This window comes from Phocoena phocoena, chromosome 7, assembly GCF_963924675.1.
Source record: "Phocoena phocoena chromosome 7, mPhoPho1.1, whole genome shotgun sequence".
NCBI classification, from domain to species: Eukaryota; Metazoa; Chordata; class Mammalia; order Artiodactyla; family Phocoenidae; genus Phocoena; species Phocoena phocoena.
Genome location: NC_089225.1, coordinates 8,681,618 through 8,704,583, shown reverse-complemented (window position 1 = coordinate 8,704,583; position 22,966 = coordinate 8,681,618). Strand labels below are relative to the sequence as shown.

The following is a 22,966-nucleotide window of genomic DNA, read 5'->3' as shown; positions in this document are numbered from 1 at the left end:
TAGGATCGTTCTTTAAACTTTATGCACCTTGCAACACTTTCTTCATTTTTTTTCCTGTTTCTTTTTCATATTGTTAAAGAGAATCTTGTTTCAAGATGCATGTAAAACATTACTGAAGATGCGGATCTCCATAACCAGACACCATGCTTCAAATTAAGTACCCAAGGAAAGGATCAGGACAAAGGGGTTATGATAATATCTAATGAGGAAAACCCAGCATATGATAGAATTGTTTTTCTTAAAACCAACACTATAAAAATGTGGTTCCTTATTGCTATCATTTAAAATCTGTTGTAGCCAAGTTTGGAATTTGAATACTTCAAATAGCTCCTGTGTCTGGGGGAATTACTGAGTATTCAGTGGGGGAAAACTTTAATCCTTGTTAAACACATTTTTTACACTGTTTCTCCATCTGTGAAATGGCTGATGAATTTTGCGTGTGACTTAATTAATATTGCAAAGGTCCAGGGTATTTGTCTGAGTTCTCTTAGATTGGCAAAGTGTTTCTCTCATTGGCCTTCAGTGGTGTTAAGAGGAAAGCTGCCACCCTTCTGAGCTCTCTAAAGAGAGCCTCTCATCTCTGCTGTCATGAGCATCTGTGAATAACTCAGGAATCGTGTCCCCAGTGGCTGAGTGCATGCCTCCAGAGAAATGAACTCTTTGAGTGTGGATAGGCAACCTGGCTCTTGTAGGGTGGTGGTGGGGGTAATGGGAGAGGAAGTCATAGGACCATTGGTAGCATCGCCCTCAGACATAGGTACTGCACTAGGCCACTAAGTCATTTCACAGGAGGTGCTCAGCTCTGAATTAATGAGGAGATTAATACACATTGAAACCCTCTTCTCAAGGGATGCACTGTCCTGCTGGAGAGCTGGAAACGACCAAGTATCAAAATCTGGTCGGGAGGTGAATTATTGAGGGAGTGGCAGGGTGCTTAGTGGGAGACTAACTCATGGGAGGAAGCTGTTAGGGAAAGGGCCCAGCACTAGACTGATGAGCTGGGTGTTAGAGGATCAACCAGAGAGGAGTGGCACTTGGGAAGGTGCTCAACACACTCAAAACACGGCTAAGTCCTATGCGATGGGTTGGATTCCCAGTTCAGTCATTTGCAAACTGTGTACTCCTTTTGCCATAGTGTCCTTATTTGTAAAACAGCAATAATAAAAACAGCGCATTCCTCATAGTATTACGGAACGTAAGAATGTAAGTTCATGTGCTCAACACACAGTGAGGCCAAACAAACTGAAATATCAGAGTTTGGACCCGAGAAAAGTTTATTGCAGGGTCATGCAAGGAGAATGGGTGGCTCGTGCCCCCAACTTCCAAACTCTCCTCAGGGTTTCAGCAAAGCATTTTTAAAGCCCAGGTGTGGGAGGGGTGTGGTTGATTGTTGGAAACTTCTTGGTGTTGGAATCCTTTGTTCTTGCAGCTCTCCGCATAGGTCAGGTCATGATGTTCCTGTAAACCTCCAACAAAACAAGTGCTATTCTCTATTCTGCGACTTTTTATCTTTATATGAATGAGAAAGTGTTATACCGTTGCAGGTCAGAGTCTTGAATAGGGGCTATCCTGTGTATTTCAGCCTATAGGCAACATTTTTAAAGCAAAAGCAATAGAATGCAAAGGTAAAAGAAACAGATCCAATAGGGAGTCAGATTTGTTCTTCCCTGTTATGATAAATGATTGATGGGATTAAATAAATTCATGCACAAAAAACATTTAGAGAATTACAGGGCTCATGGTGTGTGCTCTGTACATGTCCTAACCACCCCCCATACACACTTATGTATATGCCTATGACAGACACATAGATACACACTGAAAATACAGCATGCTTGGGGTGGGATGAGAGTTGGGGAGAGAAGTAGAGGATGAGGTGTGAAAGGAGGACAGAGACCAATTGAATTTAATTCTTAGTGCATTGAGTTTCCTGAAGGGCTTTAGCAAAGGTGATGTGAACATGAAAGAATGGGTCAGAGGGAGGCTGCAAAAGTTGGATATGGGAGGGCAGTTGTGGGGCTATTTTAAGAATATGGAAAGTGATGAAGGCTTGGAGTAATGCCTGCTCAATGTGATGTGAGGGATACTGAACCCCAGGCTCAAACAGATTTCCTTTATACCATGTTCTTGATACCATCTTTACATCATTCTTCAAATCTTTACCACTGCAGTAATGCCTTTGGATGAATGATGGAATGAGGGAATGGAATGTTATTGAGTGACTATTCATTTCCAGGTATGATTTATGTAATTCTCATAATGGCTTTTAGGGTAGGTTTCTCTTAGCTGTATTATACAAATAGGACACTGAAACTCAGAGAAGTTAAGAAAGTTGCCTCAAGTCCCCCAGCTAGTAAATAGCAAAACCAGAGCTGAAACCCGGGTCTGTGAGACTTCAACAATATTTTTTTTCCCGTCCTATTGATTGGCTCAGTTTCTTTAAGATCTCATGGAAACATGGAGCTGTGTTTCCTTAGAGGTAACCTGTGTCATCACTGCTTATGGCATTGATTAAGTCCATACATTAGCTAGACATCACAGGGATTGAAATAAAGATCATGAATGCTGGGATGGATTGGAGAGAGAGGAGATAGTGTCTTGGAGTGGAGCGTCTGGGTGCTTCAGACTGAGACAACCAGATCAGGGCATCTCTTGTCAGCAGTAACTCAAGATTCCATGCTTATTTATGTCAGAACTCACCTCACTTCCATAGTCATATACAGTGAGCTTTAAACTGTTCCCATAGCACTGGGTGCTCTCTTCTATTTTAGCTCACAACATATTAGTATCATGGCCCGCCAATTGTATATGCCATGTTCCCTCACTCAGCACTAAAGCTCCTAAGGACCCAGTTCCTAACCCAGAGTCTGGTGCAGAGCCACAGGGGAGACATCGGAAGAGACCATGAAGATACAGATGCAGACTCTGCACCCAAATAATTTCAAGTAGAGTTTGAGAACCTGAAATATGGCAGAACAGGAAACTTGGAGCCAGCTTGCATTCCATGGGCAACAAACCATTGAATCAAAAAGTGAAATAGAATTATTTGGGGTGAGAAAGTGGGGTGCCAGCACTGGGGAGGAATGCAAAGTCCTCCATGTATCCTAAACACTACTAATACTCCTACTATCTGTTATTGATTTAACACAAATAACGTGACAGACATGATGGCATCCCTTTGTACAAATTGTCACTTTATATGGATAAGCACATTTAATGCTCACAGCAGTCTTCTCTGAAGGGTGTAATTACCCCACTTTATAGATGAGGAAATCAGGCGTAGGGATGTAGAGATGCCAAAGCAACAGAGTTAACAAGTTATGACCATCACAGCTTAACATCCATGATCTTATCTACATTATGATCCTTATTATTCTATGATTGATGCCAGCTTGCTGTCTGTAGCCTCCATTTGGTTTTCGTAAAGTCTGGTTCAGAGGACAGAGGCAGGAACATTGACGGGGTGATACGGGGAGAGTCTGAGAGAGCTGGGAATTTATGAAAATCCCTCCGTACCTGGACTATTTCATTTTAGGGTCTTGGGAGTCATCAGCAAGTTTTTGGTTAGAACCACTTTATTCCAGAGGAATAAATTGTGAAATCGTATTTTAAAATTAATTACAGGAAAAGTATGATTTTATTTTCATTACAAAATTTCAGCTTTCCAAAGGACGCTTCTATATGTTTAGTCAAAAAAAACCCTTAATTTATCACTGTGAATGTTCAAGATGAGGATTTTAATTGCTTGGTGAATAATAAAAAATTGAGTTATCCCAAGTACTTGATTTCAAATAAGAATAATTTCACCCCCCACACACCCATTCGCCACCATCTCACCCACATAAGATGGTATATAATGAATCTGTTTTAAGTATAATTAAATAGCCTTAATGTTTTTCTGTTATAAAAGTAATAAAGGTTTTTTGTAAAAGTTTTTGTGATGAAAAACTAGGAAAAGTAATGTAAAAATAACCTATAAAACACCTCCTACATAGAGTCACTATTAATTTATTTTAAAGGCTATTTTTTAGAGCAGTTTAGATTCACAGCAAAATAAAAAGGAAGGTACAGAGATTTCCCATATACCCCCAGCTCCCAAAAATGCAAGTTCCCCTCCCTCATTATCAGCAACCCCCATCAGAGTGGTACATTTATTTCAATTGATGAACCTAGGTTGACAATTTGTAATCACCCAAAGTCCATAGTTTACATTATGGTTCACTATTGCAATTGTACATTCTGTGAGTTTAGACAAATGTATAATAACATGTATCCATCATTATAGTATCATAGATTATTTTCAGTGCCCTAGAAATCCTCTATGCTGTGCCGATTTATTTTTCCCTCCCATTAACCCCTGGCCTTCACTGATCTTTTTACTGTCCCATAGTTCTGCTTTTTCTAGAATGTCATATAGTTGGACTCATACAGTAGACTTTTCAGATTGGCTTTTTTCACTAAGTAATATGAACCTAAATTGTTTTTTCTTTTTTTCATGGCTTGATAGTTCATTTCTTTTTAGTGTTGTATAATATTCCAGTGTCTCAGTGTACCATCGTTTAGTTATCCATTCACCTGCTGAAGGACATCTTGGTTGCTTCTAGTATTTGGCAATTATGAATGAAGCTGCTATAAACATCTGTGTGCAGGTTTTTGTGTGGACATAAGTTTTCAGCTCCTTTGAGTAAATACCAAGGAGCTAGGTTGCTGGATACTATGGTAAGAGTACGCTTAGTTTTGTAAGACACCACCAAACTGTCTTCCATTGGCTGTACCATCTTACATTCCCACCAGCAATGAAACAGATTTCCTGTTGCTCCAAATCCTCACCAGCACTTGGTGGTGTCAGTGTTCCAGAGTTAGACCATTCTAATAGGTGTGCAGTTAACAGCATCTCATTATTTTAATTTGCATTTCCCTGGTGACATGTGATGTGGAGCATCTTTTCAGATAATTATTTGTCATCTGTAGATATTCTTTGGTGAGGCGAGACTCCTCATATTTGAAAGTTGCTAAGAGACTAGATCTTAAAAGTTTTCATCACAAGAAAAAAATTCTATAACTATGTATGGTGACAAACGTTAACTACACTTTTTTGCGGCGGTCATCTTAAAATATATACAAATATCTAATAATTATGCTGGACAGTTGAAACTAATATAACATTGTAGGTCAATTATGCATCATTCAAAAAGAAAAAGAAAATCCTTATTAGCTTTTCGGCCTACAATTTTCAGATATGTTTATACACATCTACTACATAAGCTTATCTAAATTATGATTACCGGGCCTTCTCTTTTTGCTTTCACAATAATGAATGAACATTTTTGTATATGAAAACTAAAATGATAGATACCATCAGCACAAGATAAGGCAAGCATGAGAAGGATGCAAGATATTTGCCCTCTCTGTTCAAATAGTAAGTCTTCTTTTACTGCATATTCTTTTCCATTGAACCAAAAGGAAACCTCAGAATCCTTCTCAGTGCAGATCTAGGAAGACAGTACTGTTCAGAGCTGAAATAATAAGCTATATATTTCATCTCCAACCTTGAGCCTGAGATAATGGGATAAAGTGACTCCAACTATCAGAAGCAAATTATTAAGGAGGATAAATCATGAGAGATTATTACAACCAGGCATTTGACACAATAGAGCCTGACAAAGGTACTTGTGGTATTCATACCCTATCCCTTCAAGCAAAAGCTGACAGCACTAATGAGGGCTTTTACTTCTAAGCTAATGATCAGTTCACTCTGACTGTGTGATGGCTGCTTGTAAATGAATATTTCCCTTGAATCTAATTAGATTGGGTCTAGACTATATGTTTCCCAGTGAGTCGGTACCTTACAGATATCAGGAACATTTCTATTAATTGGACAACAACTAAGATGGGAAAGAAGGAAAAGCAATTTGGAGGATGTGCACTGATTTTTCTCCCCCTCTCTCTTTGTGCCTAGAATCAGACATCGCTGACTTTGATGGCCGAAGCTCCCTTCTGTACAGGTTCAATCAGAAGCTGATGAGTACTCTCAAAGATGTGATCTCCCTGAAGTTCAAGAGCATGCAAGGAGATGGGGTCCTGTTCCATGGAGAAGGACAACGTGGAGACCACATCACTCTGGAGCTCCAGAAGGGGAGGCTCGCCCTGCACCTCAACTTGGGTAGGTCCCTGCCCATGTCAGGCTACGGGGAAATCCTTTTGTAGCAGGTCACAGTTCCTTATCCTCCTAGTGTATCAGTTAGAAGTTCCTGGATCACAGTCTAAGTGACATATTTTCCTTATGCAGGTTGGAGAAGAAAAATACCATGTTTAAGCCATAAACAGCATTCTTTAAACAAGATAATTTTGGTAGGGAGGGAGAGCTACAAGCTAATTGTTCATTCTTTCTTTTTCTTTCTTCCTTTTTCTTTCCTTCTTTCTTTCTTTCTTTCCTTCCTTCCTTCCTTCTTTCTTTCTTTCTCTACATATTTCTCTCTCTTTTTTTTTTTTTTTTGCGGTATGTGGGCCTCTCACTGTTGTGGCCTCTCCCGTTGCGTAGCACAGGCTCCGGACACACAGGCTTAACAGCCATGACTCATGGGCCCAGCTGCTCTGCGGCATGTGGGATCCTCCTGAACCGGGGCACGAACCCACGTCCCTTGCATCGGCAGGTGGACTCCCAACCACTGCGCCACAAGGGAAGCCCCATATTTCTCTTTTTTTAGTAACGAACTTTAGCTTGAGCGCGTTTACATGCACACGCGTGCACACACACACACACACACACACACATATGCACATGTATTATAATGAGGCTTTTGCTCATAGTCTGTTGTAATTGTTACATTTATGAAAGTTAAGTTCTGGGGGAAAATGGAGGAAAAACATTTTAATATCTTTCCTGGTTTGTTTTTTGTTTTTGTTTGTTTGTTTTTTGTTTTTGTTTGTTTTTGTTTCTTTGTGGGGGAATAAGGGGGTCGTATGTATGGTATCTAAGTTTCTGGTCATTCCCATGTCTTATTAAGGGAAATACTGTTTTCTTTAAGTGTCCAAGCTGTGCCAGTGTGAGTCCTAGACTTGCCAAATGCCAGCTAATTTATTAGAGATGCCCTGCTGCCTTCTCTGTATTTAGGACTCAGGCTTCTGCATCCATCATGCCTGCCTCACTACTGGCAGGTCTGCATTTCTTTGTAATCAACTTCCTATCCCAGGGGAAGAAAGAGAGAGGGTCACCCTCCTTTATGTGAAAGGTGCTTTGGAAAGAAGTATGGGCCAAGTGCAGAAGGCAGGGAGCAGAGTTTCCAAAGATGAAAAGGCAAACCAAAAAGCTCTACTGGAGGAAAAGAAACCAGGACCAAGAGTTAGGCTGACGAAAAAGGAAGTGACCATTTTTTATAAGAAGGAATCCCTTCCTCCCGTTGAAAATGTTAGTTTTAGGGGAAGGGCTGGAGAGTATATTTGTGGAAGAGAATTATCACCCATCACCAAGTATTCCCTATCAAGTAGTAAAGATGGAAAGTCATAGCAGAATTCAGTTTGTAAGCTCAAGTTGGATGAAAGACTGGAAAAATCACAGATAAGTTTTATCTTTTAGTAATTATTATTTAGTAATAAATTATTTTAGTAATTAACATAAAAATGAAGATTATTGTGAACTCATCCCCAAAGCCAAACAATGTAGATCCTTATTTTGAGGCATTTCTGAGCATCTCCTTAGCCTCCATGGTGAGTATTGGCATGGGTAGCAGGGAGAACCTCTGGATCCCAAGTTTTAACTCAACAAATTGATAACTAATGCACTAAATTAAATATTTAACAAAAGCATCTTTAGAAGGAGAGTCTCACTCCGAGGAGAGCAATAAGAGGTTTTGCTAGTAACATAATCGGTTTTGCTCACTTACCTAAAGAAGAAATGTATCAGTGAATTCTGTGAACGGTAGGCATATAAATATTCAGCAGAAATACGTCAGTCTGTTAACTGGCCTTCAATTTTTGTGAAAGGAGAATGGATGGAGTAACTCCCCGAACACACACACACCCAGTTACAGTTACTCTGTGGTTCACAGAGCATTGTGGGTTGTGGATAAAGTTATTATGACTTGTCATTAGTAAAGCAGGTAACACTGATTCTGTCAGTGACTGCCATTTGGATTCCCAATTCCAATGTGCCATTACCACTCCAAAGCTCTGCTCCAACATCCATAACCCAATGAGGTACAGCAGCTTCACACACAGTAAAGCAGGATGGAAAGGAAAAGGTGTGCTCATGTGACAGATTTTATTTTAATTGCAGGCAGGTGCTAGCTATTTATTATGGGGAAAGTTCATAACTCCCAAGCCTCAGTTTACTTATTTCTAACCTGGGGTTATTACTAACTATCTTCCAGGGCACGAACATGAAAGCTAAAAATATTCAAAATGAATTTTCTTTGTCAGTATATAAACACGGTGAAGCTCTTAATATTACTCATCGTTCAACCAACAATATCTGAATGTCCCACACCCTGTGCTATGCGGGTCTTCCTGGAAAGAAATGGGTATTTTAAGGTAAAGAAGACCCGCTCCATGCTGCAATATAAAGCAAGCAGAATAATTCTCTCTTTCCAGATTCCATCTGCCCCATATTTCTAACTGTGGTGGCGATAATGGAAAATCTCCTTTAGTCTGTTTTCTGCAGAGTTTGGAATTTCTTCATCTTTTCATCTGCTTATGGATTTTACTCATTTCCATCCGTTTACCATGACTGTTTCCTGTACTTATCTCTTTTAAGCAGTCACCTAGGATACTTGTTAAATAGCACAGATTTCTATGTTCCTTCTCTAGAGAGATGCTGACGTATATTAGTACTTTAGCTCTGCGTAACTCTGTTACAGCCAGCAGATTTCTGGAAGCACTAAGTTAAGGGGAAAGGGGGAATGATAATCATTTTGATTTGCCCATAAGAGAAAATCTGTAACATACGTTCCACAAGGGAAAGATAACACTTTGTTCATAACTGTAGCTCTGGAAACTAGGAGAGCACCAGCCTGAAGTAGGTACTTGAGGCAAATTGAGTACATTGGAAAAAGTGGTTTTCATCTCATATATTAGAGCCTCACACAAATACATATTATTCTCATTTGGCTTGCTGACCCTCAAGCCTGAGCTACTCTCCCCGCTATCATATTTGCAGAATACCCACAATATGCCAGTATGCTATCCAATCCTCAGAGCAGCCCTATTAGGTACATAAACATTAGTTCCAATTTACCCATGTGGAATGTTAGGCTGAAGGAGGATATATCACCTGTTCAAATTACACAGCTATAAATTAGCATAGCCACAATTAAAATCCAGTTATATTTACCAGGTTTTAAACTTACTTTCAGATTATAAAATATATGTCAGTTTTAGAAAACTTGAAGGAAAAAAAACACTCTATAAAGAAGGGAAAAATCACTCAAAATCCTACAACTCAGTCATCCTTCTATTAACATTTTTCTATATTTTCCAAGTGTTTTCCTTAGCTATTTATATAAAAATTTTACGTATGATATAAAATTCATGTTCTTCCCATGCTGCCACACAGCCTTCAAAGAGGAAAGACTTCATACCACCCATGATCAAGCTCTTTTTTTAAAGAAATGAATCAAGAAATAAAGAGGAAGAAAGAGAGGGAGCAAGAGGAGGAGTGGGGAAGGAAGAATCCTAAAATCCAAGTTAATGGGCTGCAAAATGGTGCTGGGGCAATGGCCAATGACGGAGGAAGGGGAGGAAGTTTCTCTCTGGCCAGCTGACGTGGACACTGCAGCAGTGTTTCCTTTAGTGACAGTTCTCCAGTTCCTTATCTAATCTGTGACTTTACAATTCAGAAATCCAGGCTGAGTAGAGAGGTTCAGTACCATGGACAGCTGCATGACCTATACCATGGCCTTTGGAGGTATACACAGTGTGCTGTGGTTCTTCACAAGTGATGCTCTTTGCCGAAATTCTGATTCATATTACCTAGTTACTCCTATGGAGGCTGACTTGGAAAGATCATTTCAATGCTGCAGTTGAACTAGGTGTTTGACTACTTTCTTCGGGTAGAACAGTGAGATTTCTAGAGCTACTAATGGGAGAGAGATTTCTTCTCTCAGCCCGTAAGGGGGTTCATAAAGATTCCTCTTTCCATGCTACACATGTCATTCAGATCACCTGTGGCAGTTTGCCCTCAGTAGAATTACAACAGCTCAAACCCATACATGCAGGTGGGAGAATGAAAGAGCAGAGGCATTACGTGACTGGGGAATTGTGGTGAGAACTAAATAAAACATCAATAGCACATGCAGGTCATTCATCCTTACAAGAGTCCAGCACCTTTGAACTGAGGCATAATGTTTGTGTAATATGACAGTCATAGGAAAGCGAGAATCTCGGCATAGCATAACCACGTGTGGAGCACACTGTCCTTGGGGGGCCAAGTATGGGTTCAGAGGCAAAGCATTTGACTGCATAACCAACTCATTGAGATAGCTTGGGATATCAGTGAACAGTCTGAACATTCTCCAGAGAGTCCAATGAACATTTACTTTAGCTTTTTGAAATTCAAGCATTTTGATAAGCCAACTCATATGTATTTATAAAACATTTATTGTGTTTCTGGACCTGGACTAAATACTACGAAAGATGTTTTTTAATGTTGCCATTTTTTGAAAGCCCTCACTTAGGCACTGGGCTAGACATTTTACATATATATTTCATTTGTATCACATGGCAATCCTACGAACTATATCCAAACCCATTTTACAGATGGAGAAACTGATGGTCAGTGATGTCCAGTAGGTTGCCCCGGGCTACATAGGTCACGTAGATGCATAGCTGTAAACCCAAGATTAGAACACTCTCCAATCGAACCCCAAGTTCCTGACATTCATCATTCAAGTTTTATAAACCTTCATGAAACAATTACAAATTAAATATCGGGAAGTTGGTATCCATGTGTTATATTTTGAGAATGGAGAGACCAGAGGAGGATAAAGGAGTCCAGAAAGCCTTCCTGGATCCACTTTGAGTTAGCTGGAGATTTCATTACAAAGAGGAAGGGAACACAGGCATTTCAGACAAAGTGTCAATGGGATAAGTTGTTCCACATTTTATGTAAATTGTGTCATTCTTATAATAAGAATTCACTGAACGAGTACATTAAGCCAGGCACTGAGCTATGCACTGGAGGTTAAAAGTTGAATTTACCAGTTCTGATTTTCAAGGAGGACCCGGCCTAGTAAAATAATTATTGCAATTTACTTTCTAATTTTGTAATATTAACTAAAAATATATAATTAGGTATCATCAAAACCACATACCATAATTGTATTAAGATAGCATTTTTTAAGATAACAAAGTCACAGAAGATGGATACAGCTTAGGAGTCAGACTTGAACCATGACTCCTAAATCTAGAGAATGTTTTATTGAATAAACTTTAGAAAAATTTTAACAACTTTAACAATACAAGAAAGATGTATTTCATTGCTTTTTTGATACATAAGGATTTGCTCTGATCTGAGGGTCAAGTCCACTGCAGTCGCATGGCGTCCTGTTAGTTTTTATTTTCTTCAGAAGACTTCACTTGAGTGCTTAGGAGAACATTCATCAGCCCTGAATTCGGCTAAACAAGGGTCTTTATTCTCCTGGATAACCTGCAAAGGTGAAATTTGCCTTCACCTTCTACATCATGTCCTTCCCTCTTAGGATTGCCCCATGTTCCTTTCCAAAACTCTCAGCTTCCCAATGCATCAAATCCTTTTCTTGGTATTCTGATTAAGCTATATAAGCTCACACATATGTATGGTGGAAAGCAGGTGGCCAGGACATAAGAAATGAGGGTAAGTGGGAGTATCAATTTTTCCAGTAGGGGTAGTGGTAAGAGCATTAGCTTTGGAGTCAGAGCTTGGCTGTAACCCTAATTCTTTGTGTCCTTAGGTATGTCTTGTAGCTTCTTTGAGGTGAAGCTTTTTGTAAGGCTGTGTTCAGGAATAATGGAAACAGCCTATGTAAAATGCTTACCTCACTTAGTAGAAGAGAACCTTAAAAATACAAGTGAATACCAACATCGATAACCTGAACAACTAAGGTGGGAAGGTTAATTCTGAAGGTCGGGTGGAGGTAGGCATTGGTGACCTCCATGTGAGTGGTCCCCTATCTCATCAACAATAAATCAAGCCCTTTCCAACGTGAGTTTCTGTTGAAATACAATCTTAAAAAAGAAAGTTTCTGTTCCCTTTTGCTAGGCCATATGATATCCACAGATTGTGAAAGTTAAAGTGTTTAAACTGTTAAGACCAAGCAAGATTTAATCAAAGAAGACTTTGGGTGAAAACAATGCAATATAATGCCCTTAGTCAGAAAAATGTTAGTTCCAAGGGTGAACAATTTGACATGCTTATCCACAGTATGTTGGGGATGGGGGTGGGGGAGAAGAGCAAGTTAGAAATATTTTGTAATCATTTCAAGTTTCCTATAAAAATTGCCATATGTTTTAGGGACTTGAGTAGTATTTACATTGTTTCATTTTAATTATATCTCAAACCACATGAAAACAAGTTTTTATTTAATTAGTAATAAGAGGTATTTTCCCCCCTAATGTGTTTCTGGCCTAAAAGATAGCTTCCAGATATTTTTATCGTCTTTGTTCTCCACAATTGCCCATAGGAATTTTTATCTTGCCTTAATAAATTGGAAACGAGTTAAAACTAGTAGTTGAACCATAATTGCCACTGAGATAAAACTTGAAATGTGTATTACAGGATGAAGAGTTTGATAATCTTTTGAGAATGAAGTTTGTATTGCAATTTCTAATACTGAACATTTCTAGGTAAAATGGAACCTTTCCTAGGAGTAACCTTTTTCTTCAAGGTAACACCTACTATAGATACAATTTAAAACATCCTATTTAATGAAGAGCAGAATTTCCTGTTTATCCAATTGTTTAAACAGACTTTCACTCAATTTGTGTGCATGCAAGATTTCTGAGTGTTAGCATAGAATGGTTAATGGAGAGCATCGGTGAAATAAGGTCATGTCTACCAATTTTTTTAGTTAAAAAGATGCTTGTAATGCAGGAGATATTCAACAATTTACACATCACTCGTATAGTTTTCAATGAACCAGCTATGCAGGTTAAGGATTATGTTTTTAATGAAGTTTATTTGTTTTTCCCATTATCAAAGATACTTATTCTAAAATGTAAGAAGAAAAGAAAAAAAGAAATCAAAACTTCTGTTAATGTTTTAGTAAATGCAAACAAGAATAGAAGATTCACTACGTTATCCAAAAAGTCAAGTAAAATTTAGTCTGTTTGACCTATTCAAAATTAAATTTCTCTTATGAAGTAGGAATAATAGTGTAGAAAAATATTAAAATACTTAATTTAATCCTTGTCTTTATTGGCTCTACTAAAGAAATCAACATATCACTAAAACCCACCCAACACAACACATAAGAACAAATAATTAGGAGGAAAAGATGTGATTCCTTTACTTTTTCATTTTGTGACTTTCAGTGGCTTTACAGTTTCAAACCTTTAATGTTTTGGACTTATTATTACTGAATCATTGGTAAATGCCTTTTTAGTTTTTAAGAAAACATGTCGGAGGTGCACATCAAATTTAAAATGAAATCTCTGATATTAAATCTATTTGAATTATTACCTAGAATTAATAGTTTATAAGGCACACTGTTTCCTTCAACCAATCATTAACCTTTGGACATGTTTTATAAGTAAAAGTTGTGTGTGTGTGTGTGTGTGTGTGTGTGTGTGTGTGTGTGTATGTAGAAGAAGTGGGGGAGAGAGACGGACACTGATGTTCTTTGTTCTGACTGGTACCGCTTTTCACCTACCTGCTTGAGCAAACATACTAAAAGTCATCCCTAGGTGGGTCTTTCCTTTACCATGTCCACCTCCAATATCCAAATGGCATGCCAGGTCACCACATGCCAACACCTTCTCACTGGCTGAAAATCCATCCTCCTGTGCTCTCTTTACTTAAGCCCCTCATCCCCCATCTAGATGACTGCCAGTTTTTCTGGCAGCCTTGCCTTCTCATCAAATTCCCATACAGCTGTCAAAATAACCTTCTTAAAATGTTAATCTGAGTCAATAATCCCTGACTTATTAATTGACCAATGGCTCCCATTTCTTAAAAGTAAACACAGGCTGTAACCTAGCTCACACTAGCACACTGGTCCTGGGTGGGATAAACCAGCCCCACATGGTCATGGCACTCTGCTGCGTGGAATCCCTTTAGGTGTTCCCCTGTACCCCCAACCTTGGCATGTGCTTCCCCCGGCTGGGTAGCAATGCTCCTCGTTCTGGTCAAATATCAGGCCTGGCACCACTTTGTAAAGCACCCTCCACAGCTCCCTACCCTGCATTTCCATGGCTCCCTGCTGTTAATACCAGCAGCATGCTTTTTTATCAATTCACTTCTTGAGTCTCCACATTAAAACTTTCAGAGAGGGAAGTGTGCCTTTTAACTCTGTAGCTCCTGTATACATCACTTGTCACTGTAAGCAAGTCAGGTGGATATCAACACCTTTTTGTAGATGGATGGAAGGATGAAAGGAAGGGAGGGAGGAAGGAAGGAAGGAAGGAAGGACGAAGGGAGGAAAGGAAGAAGGAGGGAAAGAAGGAAGAAGGAAAGGAGGAGAGAGAGACGGAAAGAGGGAAGGAAGGAGGGAGGGAGAGAGGTGAGGGAGAAAGAAAAAGAAAAAGATCTATTAATGTATTTGCATAATTTGACACATTTTAAGAACTCAGAAGATGTGGAACAAATCAATATGTCAATGAATAAATCAATTAAAGGCAGCTCTGAATTCATCAGCTCTTATTTTTCAATTACAGTCATCTGGGTGCCTCCCCCCAACCCCCATAGGAAGCAACAAAGTGTTATTTCATGCAGGAAGCAGTGACTTGGGGCCATAATGGAGGTAGGAGTGAGCAGCCTACAGTGGAAATGGCAACTCCAGCCCCTTAAATGCTGCACCATGGAGCAGGCTGCTGCAGTTGTTCTGTAAAACATGTCTTAGGAGAGAGAAGAGAGACATTTAGCTTTCAGTTACTAAGGGTACCGAACGCATAAAATATTCAAAAATTGGAAGGTTTACATGTAAGTAAAATTAGTTGCATTGAGCTGTTCGTTTTGCTAAGGCTAAGCCATTCTACAGGAAAAAAGAACAAAGGAAAAAAAAAAGCTTTAATCTTTTTGACAGAAGGATACAGGCAGGAAGTCCATAAAATTGGAGGAGAGACAGGAGGGGAAACGGGCAGACTTGACTGAAAAATGTACCTCTCCACTGGAATCTCTCACATTCTCCCAAGGGGTATCTTCCAAGCTCAGTTTAGGGTGAATCATAGGACCCTTGCCCTGGTCAGTCAAAAGGGTCGAGACCTGGATTTGAACGCTGGCTGCATCTCTACCTAGGCATGCTTACCCTCACCGGACCTCAGTTTCCTAATTTGTCAAATGCAGGTAATCATTTTGTCTTAGAGCATCAAACTTGGAGGTTATAAAATCCCTAGTTAAGTGCCCTTGATAGAGTAGGCATTTGAAAATGGCAGCTAAAATGATTATTTCCTCCCCGTTGCCTTCGCCCACAAATCTATCCAACTCATTGGGGCCACGGTCTTCCCTCTCCTTCTCCAGCATTCACTCTTCCTCCAAAACACAGCTAAAGATTCACTTTCTCCTTTCAAGAGCCATTCACATGCAAAGAATATGTATTCTTTCTAAATGTGACAAGTCCTATTTTCAATATCATTCATATGGCCATCAGGATATGGTTTCTCTTATTATTTGATCACACAAGTCCTAACATGTCATTTCACGTGTAGAAGGGGGTGTGTGTATCAGTTGACTGAGATTTTGGTCCTGCAATCTGTGGAAAAATGTTGGTATTCCTTCCCAAGCCCAGCACGGTTCTGGGTCTGCAGGCAGGGAATCATCCTTTACCTTTGGATAGAGAGAGTTGGACTTGCTAGCAGAACATTCTAGTGCTTCAGGCTGCCCTTGGGCACAGAGCCATCCCGTGTTCCATCCCCTTCACAGATGACAGCAAACCTCGGCTCAGCAGCAGCCCCCCCTCGGCCACCCTGGGCAGCCTCCTGGATGACCAACACTGGCACTCCGTCCTTCTCGAGCGGGTCGGCAAGCACGTGAACTTCACCGTGGACCGGCACACACAGCACTTCCGGACCAAGGGCGAGGCGGATGCCCTAGACATCGACTATGAGGTGAGTTGATTCTCCCTGCAGACCTCCAAGCCCCTTGCTTGTGATCAGTAAGAAAATCAGGTAGCAAAAGAGCAAGTGAGAAGATGTGGGCCCCTGACGGATCTTACCCTGGGGCTTCTCTTCCCCTCGCTCTAAGCCCAGTCAGCCGACCACGGGGGAGTCCACGGAGAGAGTATGAGCTGTGAGCCTGGGGAAACGCCTTGCAAGGCATCAGCTAATTGGGTGCATTTTAAAATCAGCAAGGCTCCTTTTTACTTTTTAAAACTTCTTTTTTTTTTTTTTTTTTCTGGTAGCTTTCCTGTATCACCATCTAGTCTCTTGCTTACATTCAGTAATTCTTTTTTTTCGAAAATCAGCTTCAGTTAGCCGAGGTCATGGAAAATACAGAAATTATATTAATATAAAATTTTAGGTCAATTATACCTTAATAAAATAAATAATAAAATCCAAAGAAATTGAAAATCTGCATGATAGGCTCTTGTTTTTCACCTTCATTCCTATGCAGACTTCTGACCAATACACAAGGACAGTTCGTTCTACAAAAGAGCAAGAAAGAACTAACTGTCCTTGTGTATTGGTCAGAAGTTTTGCAAGACTAGTGGCCAAGATTTAACCATCTTTGCTAGTAGTTCAGTTCAAGAAGTATATATTGTGCTCCCACTGTATACCAGACTCTCTTCTAGGCAATACCAATCAGAGATGACTAAAGCAGAGTCCCTGAGTTGGAGATGCTTACAGTCTAATAGCAGAGTCAGGCCTGGAACACCCACTGCAGAGCAAGGAGGTGAAAGCTACCTTGGAGAGCGGCACTGGGCACTGCGGGATCCTAGGCAGAGAGCACTTGGCTCAACCTTGAATGGGGGTGGAAGGCTTCCAGCAGGAGATGCTGCTAAGTCTTGAAAGGAGAGTAGGGTTAGCCTGATGAGAAAGGTGAAAAAGGCAGGCCAGGTCAGAGAGGACCCTGTGCAGGGTACGGGACATGAAATGTCACAGTCCAGTATCTATGGGATTTGAAACAATCGTCCAGCAGTGGTGCGTGAGGGCCAGCTGGTACTGACTCATGAAGGCCAGCTGGTAGATTTTCAGGAAGTTTGCAAGCTGGCTGGTAAATACAGCCATTATGAAAACCCCAGTTATTTAAACTTATAATCCATCGAAGTATTTTTAAAATGTACTAAATTCATTGATGCCTAGTTACTTTATTTTATTCTATCTGTCTATGTGTCTCTCTATGCATCTATCTATATGTATTTGAGGTTTTCTTTACTTCTGTTGTATCTGTGTGGTGGAAATACACTATATTGGATTGCTACAGTGCATCTCTTTCTGATTCCATATTTAGTGACATCCATTTGATGGTTTGAAATCCATCGTAGCGGAGATATTTACACCATGGATATTGGTAAATCCTATAAGTCAGGTTTTGATTTATTGTTTTGTTGATTGTCTAGACCAGGGATAGGCAAACTACAGCCTGGTGACCAAGTCTGGCTTGAAGTCTGTTTTCTCCAGCCTGTATGTTAAGAATACTTTTTATATCTATGTTGTTTTACAAAATTAAGAAATAAAAAGAATAAGTGACAAGAGACTGTGTGATTACAGATAAAAGAGTTCAGTGAAAAATCAACGAAAGCATTCTATAAAAATCAATTGGTTTTATGGAATTTATAATACAGTTTATTGTATATTTTATTATTATTTGTAAATTGTGTCTACACATCGCTTATATCAGTAAAATGACCTAATGTCTGAATGCATGTGTGTGCCCACACACATGCATATACAGAGATGAGTCTGTGTGTCTGTGTGTGTGCGTCACACCCTGAACAGCCAGATTTTAAACCTGTATCAACACACCACTTGAGGCAGTGAGAGATAAAACGTAAGAATTAGGGAAGACCCAGGTAATGATGGACCCTGTGACCCATGTTAAGGAGCTTAAACTGTGGGGGAAAAGGAGCCACTGAAGGACTTTTTGCAGAGTAGTGACATGGGCAGACTTATGTTTTAGAGGAGTCATTCTGAACATGTGTTTCAGGGGCCAGTACAATTAGCACCCCATCAAAATTTGTTAGAAACGAAAATACACAGGTCCTATCCAAACCTACAGAATCAGAAACTCAGGGGGAGGGGCTCAATCATTGGTTTTTAAAACTCCTCCAGGAGACTCCGATGCACCCTACTGTCTGAGAACAACTATTTTAGAGCAGTTACTCTAAAGGTTACTCTGAAGCTACTCTGTAGTTTAGATCTGTTTATAGGTGGGCAGAGCATGTTGCTGGACAGATGGTTAGAAACCCTGTTAGGAGACAAAGTCAATCACTAGTGGATACATACAGGAACAGTGGAGGTGGAGATGAATCATTGAAAACTTAGGATCTGACTTTTTTTCCAATCTCTATCATGAACTGTAAGAAAGATCTCTTTTGATCCTAATCTTACTTTAGCATACTGTTGATAAGATATGCCATTCATTAACTTCAAAAGAGAATCTGTCGCTCTTTGACTCAGGGTGCAAAATACCAGGCAGGTTATTTTTTTTTTTTTTTTTTTTAGTTGCTGATAACTGGAAATCTATGAGTATCAATCATTCTTATTTGTTTAAGTGATTGTAAAAACATTATTGAAATTATCTTAAAGCAAAGAGATATCGTTTAGGAACTTGAGGACAATAAATAACACAAAACCATCATGAAGTTTCATTAGGTCCCCATATACTTGACCTCTAATGACTTGAGAGGTGATTCTAAAATTCACCCAGTTGCCTGATTTAACATTTGTTTTCAAGTTATCACTACCTGTGGTCTCCAGTGTAGATGATCTGTATGGAATCACAGCTGAGTGCCATTAAAGTGAATGTCAGCATTTAGGGAGAGACATCCAAAGATGTCACTGAATTTGGAACAGATTTCTTCTAGAAATGTCCAAATTTTTTGGTGCCTTGTAAGAAGTGTTTCCTGGGGGAGGGGGGGGAAAACACCTTGAAATGTTCGTATGAAGCAAACTCTGCTTCAGAGAATCCAAGCCCCTTCCAAAGTATGCAGCCAGCTTGTTCATATGAACATAAAAGAAGACAGACTGACGATAACAGTGACATTGACATTGGCTGCACTGGAACAGGAGAGGTAGGTGTTGGGAGAAGTCTCTCGAACAACTGGAGGTCTCCAGCCTTTGAAGGTTCACCTTCAAGGCTGTGTGGAGAGAAAGGGGCACCAGGGACAGGAATCCTGGGTCTCAATTACCACTTTGCCACTAAGTAGGCGCAAAAACCTAGGAAGTAAAATTTCCTAACTTCAGTCACCCAGAAACAATATGAACACCCTTACTGCTAAATAGGATATCTGAATCTGAATCTAAGGTCTGTTTTTTTATTGAAGTATATAGTTGATTTACAATGTAGTGTTAGTTTCTGCTGTACAGCAAAGTGATTCAGTTATACATATATATACTTTTTTCATATTCTTTTCCATTATGGTTTATTTACAGGATATAGAATATAGTTCCCTGTGCTATACAGTAGTTCCTTGTTGTTTGTCTGTTTTATATATAATAGTGTGTTTATGTTAATCCCAAACTAATTTATCCCTCCCCCACCTTTCCCCTTTGGTAACCATAAATTTGTTCTCTATGTCTGTGAGTCTGTTTCTATTTTGTAAATAAGTTCATTTGTGTCATATTTTAGATTCCACATATAAGCAACATCATATGATTTTTGTTTTTCTCTGACTTCACTTAGTATGACAATCTCTAGGTCCATCCATGTTGCTGCAAATGGTATTATTTTATTCTTTTTTATGGTTGAATAGTATTCCATTGTATGTATGTATGTTTGTGTGTGTGTGTGTGTATATATATATATATATATATATATATATGCCACATATTCTTTATCCATTCATCTGTTGATGGACATTTAGATTGCTGCTTCTGTGTCTTGTCTATTGTGAATAGTGCTGCTATAAATATTGGGGTGCATGTATCTTTTCGAATTAGAGTTTTCTCCAGATATATTTCCAGGAGTGGGATTGCTGGATCATATGGCAACTCTATTTTTAGTTCTTAAGAAACCTTCATACTGTTCTCCATAGTGGCTGCACCAATTTACATTCCCACCAACAGTGTAAGAGGGTTCCCTTTTCTCCACATCCCCTCCAGCATTTGTTTGATTTTTTTTTAACATCTTTATTGGAATATAATTGCTTTACAATGGTGTGTTAGTTTCTGCTTTATAACAAAGTGAATCAGTTATACATATACATATGTTCCCATATCTCTTCCCTCTTGTGTCTCCCTCCCTCCCACCCTCCTTATCCCACCCCTCTAGGTGGTCACAAAGCACCGAGCTGATCTCCCTGTGCTGTGCGGCTGCACCTTTCTCCCTTTAAGCAAAGTTTGATTACTTGATCACAGACAGCAAACCCCAAGTTCTACAGTTGTTCCCAAAGTCCACTGCCACAGTTTTAGGACGATTCATTGTCCATTCAGATATTCCACAGATGCAGGGTACATCAAGTTGATTGTGAATATTTGATCCGCTGCTCCTGAGGCTGTATGGAGAGATTTCCCTTTCTCTTCTTTGTTCGCACAGTTCCTGGGGTTCAGCTTTGGTTTTGGACCCACCTCTGCGTGTAGGTCACCTGAGGGCATCTGTTCCTGCCCAGACAGGACAGAGTTAAAGCAGCAGCCGATTTGGGGGCCCTTACTCATTCAGGCCAGGGGGAAGGAGGGGTATGGTAGTTATAATTGGAATGTGGGGCAAGCCTGCGGCAGTAGAGGCTGGCTTAATGTTTCAGTAGCCTGAGGCACACTGTGTGTTCTCCCGGGGAACTTGTCCCTGGATCATGGGACCCTGGCAGTGGCAGGCTGCACAGGCTCCCTCGGGGTGTGGATAGTGACCTGTGCTTGCACACAGGCTTCTTGATGGCTGCAGCAGCAGCGTTAGCATTTCACGCCCGTCTCTGGGGTCTGAGCTGATAGCTGCATCTCACGCCCATCTCTGGAGCTCGCTTAGGTGGTGCTCTGCCTTCTGTGGGCCCATAGGAAAGGAATTCCCTCTCTTCGTGTACCCTGAAACAATAGTCTCTTGCCTCTTAGGCAGGTCCAGACTTTTTCCTGGACTCCCTCCTGGCTAGCTGTGGCACACTAGCCCCTTTCAGGCTGTGTTCATGCAGCCAACCCCAGTCCTCTCCCTGGGATCTGACCTCCGAAACCTGAGCCTCAGCTCCCAGCCCCCACTCACCCCAGTGGTTGAGCAGACAAGCCTCTCAGGCTGGTGAGTGCTGGTCGGCACCAATCCTCTGTGTGGGAATCTCTGCTTTGCCCTCCACACCCCTGTTGCTGCGGTCTCCTCCGTGGCTCCAAAGCTTCCCCCCCATATCTGCCAGTGAAGGGGCTTCCTAGTGTATGGAAGCTTTTCCTCCTTCACAGCTCTCTCGCAGAGGTGCAGGTCCCATCCCTATTCTTTTGTCTCTGTTTTTTCTTTTGCCCTACCCAGGTGTATGGGGATTCTCTTGCCTTTTGGGAAGTCTGAGGTCTTCTGCCAGCGTTCAATAGGTGTTCTGTAGGAGTTGTTCCACATGTAGATGTATTTTTGATGTATTTTGGGGGAGGAAGCTGATCCCCATATTTTACTCCTCTGCCATCTTGAAGGTCCCCCCAAGCATTCGTTTCTTATCAAGAGTGCTCAGTTATCCTTTTTAACATAGGCACCTTACCAGTATCAAAACTATTAAAAACATATTTTTAAAATATGTGATTTGGGACTTCCCTGGTGGTGCAGTGGTTTAGAATCCGCCTGCCAATGCAGGGGACATGGATTTGAGCCCTGGTCTGGGCTTAGTTGCTGCGGAGCAACTAAGCCTGTGCACCACAGCTACTGAGCCTGTGCTCTGGAGACCATGAACCACAACTACTGAATCCATGTGCCACAACTTCTGAAGCCCTCGCCCCTAGAGCCCATGCTCTGCCACAAGAGAAGCCACCGCAATGAGAAGCCCGTGCACCATGATGAAGAGTAGCCGCTGCTCGTTGCAACTAGAGAAAGCCTGCATGCAGCAATGAAGACGCAACGCAGCCAAAAATAAATAAATAAATAACGATGTGATTTATGTTATAAATACTAAAAAGACATTTTTAAAAAATAAATATATTTAATAAGAATTCTTGGTAAGAAAAAGCTATATTAAACTAAACACTCTAAGCATTTAAAATGCATGTACATCTTCAAATATAAGTTTTATTGAAGTTTTAAAGAAAATATGAGGCTGTGCTTTTATTTTATTTTATTTTGGCCACACTTGCAGGATCTTAGTTCCCTGACCGGGGATCGTCCCAGTTCCCCACAGTGAGGTCACTGAGTCCTAATCACTCCACAGCCAGGGAATCCCCTAGATAGTACTTTTATAATCAAAGATTGTTGGAGGTCCTTCTAAGTATGACATAAAGTTTAGAAACCTGGATATAAAGTATAAGAAAAATTTTGTACATATAAAATATTTTAAAAACCACATGCAATTCCACAAAAAAATACAGAATGATATCATCCTCCCAAGAACTTGGAAAAGTATTTCAAAATTTAATTAATGAATAAGAAGCCCCCATAAATAATTTTTAAAAAGGTAACTCAATGGAAAAATAGGTAAAGAACATGAATATATAAAAAATACAGATTACTCTCAGATATATAAAAAGATGCACAACCTCACTCATTAGAAGAAGGAATGCAAATTCACAC

At 40.2% G+C, this 22,966-nt stretch overlaps 1 protein-coding gene across 2 annotated transcripts in view; it reads left to right on the top strand.

Moving 5' to 3' along the window:
- Nucleotides 1-22,966, top strand: part of CNTNAP5 (contactin associated protein family member 5) — an 881,675-nt gene that overhangs the window by 422,912 nt on the left and 435,797 nt on the right. For both annotated transcript variants that reach the window (XM_065881152.1, XM_065881151.1), the window contains exons 5-6: nucleotides 5,960-6,163; nucleotides 16,049-16,233. In XM_065881152.1, the coding sequence (XP_065737224.1) occupies nucleotides 5,960-6,163; nucleotides 16,049-16,233 (389 nt within the window). The remainder of the gene's footprint in view (nucleotides 1-5,959; nucleotides 6,164-16,048; nucleotides 16,234-22,966) is intronic.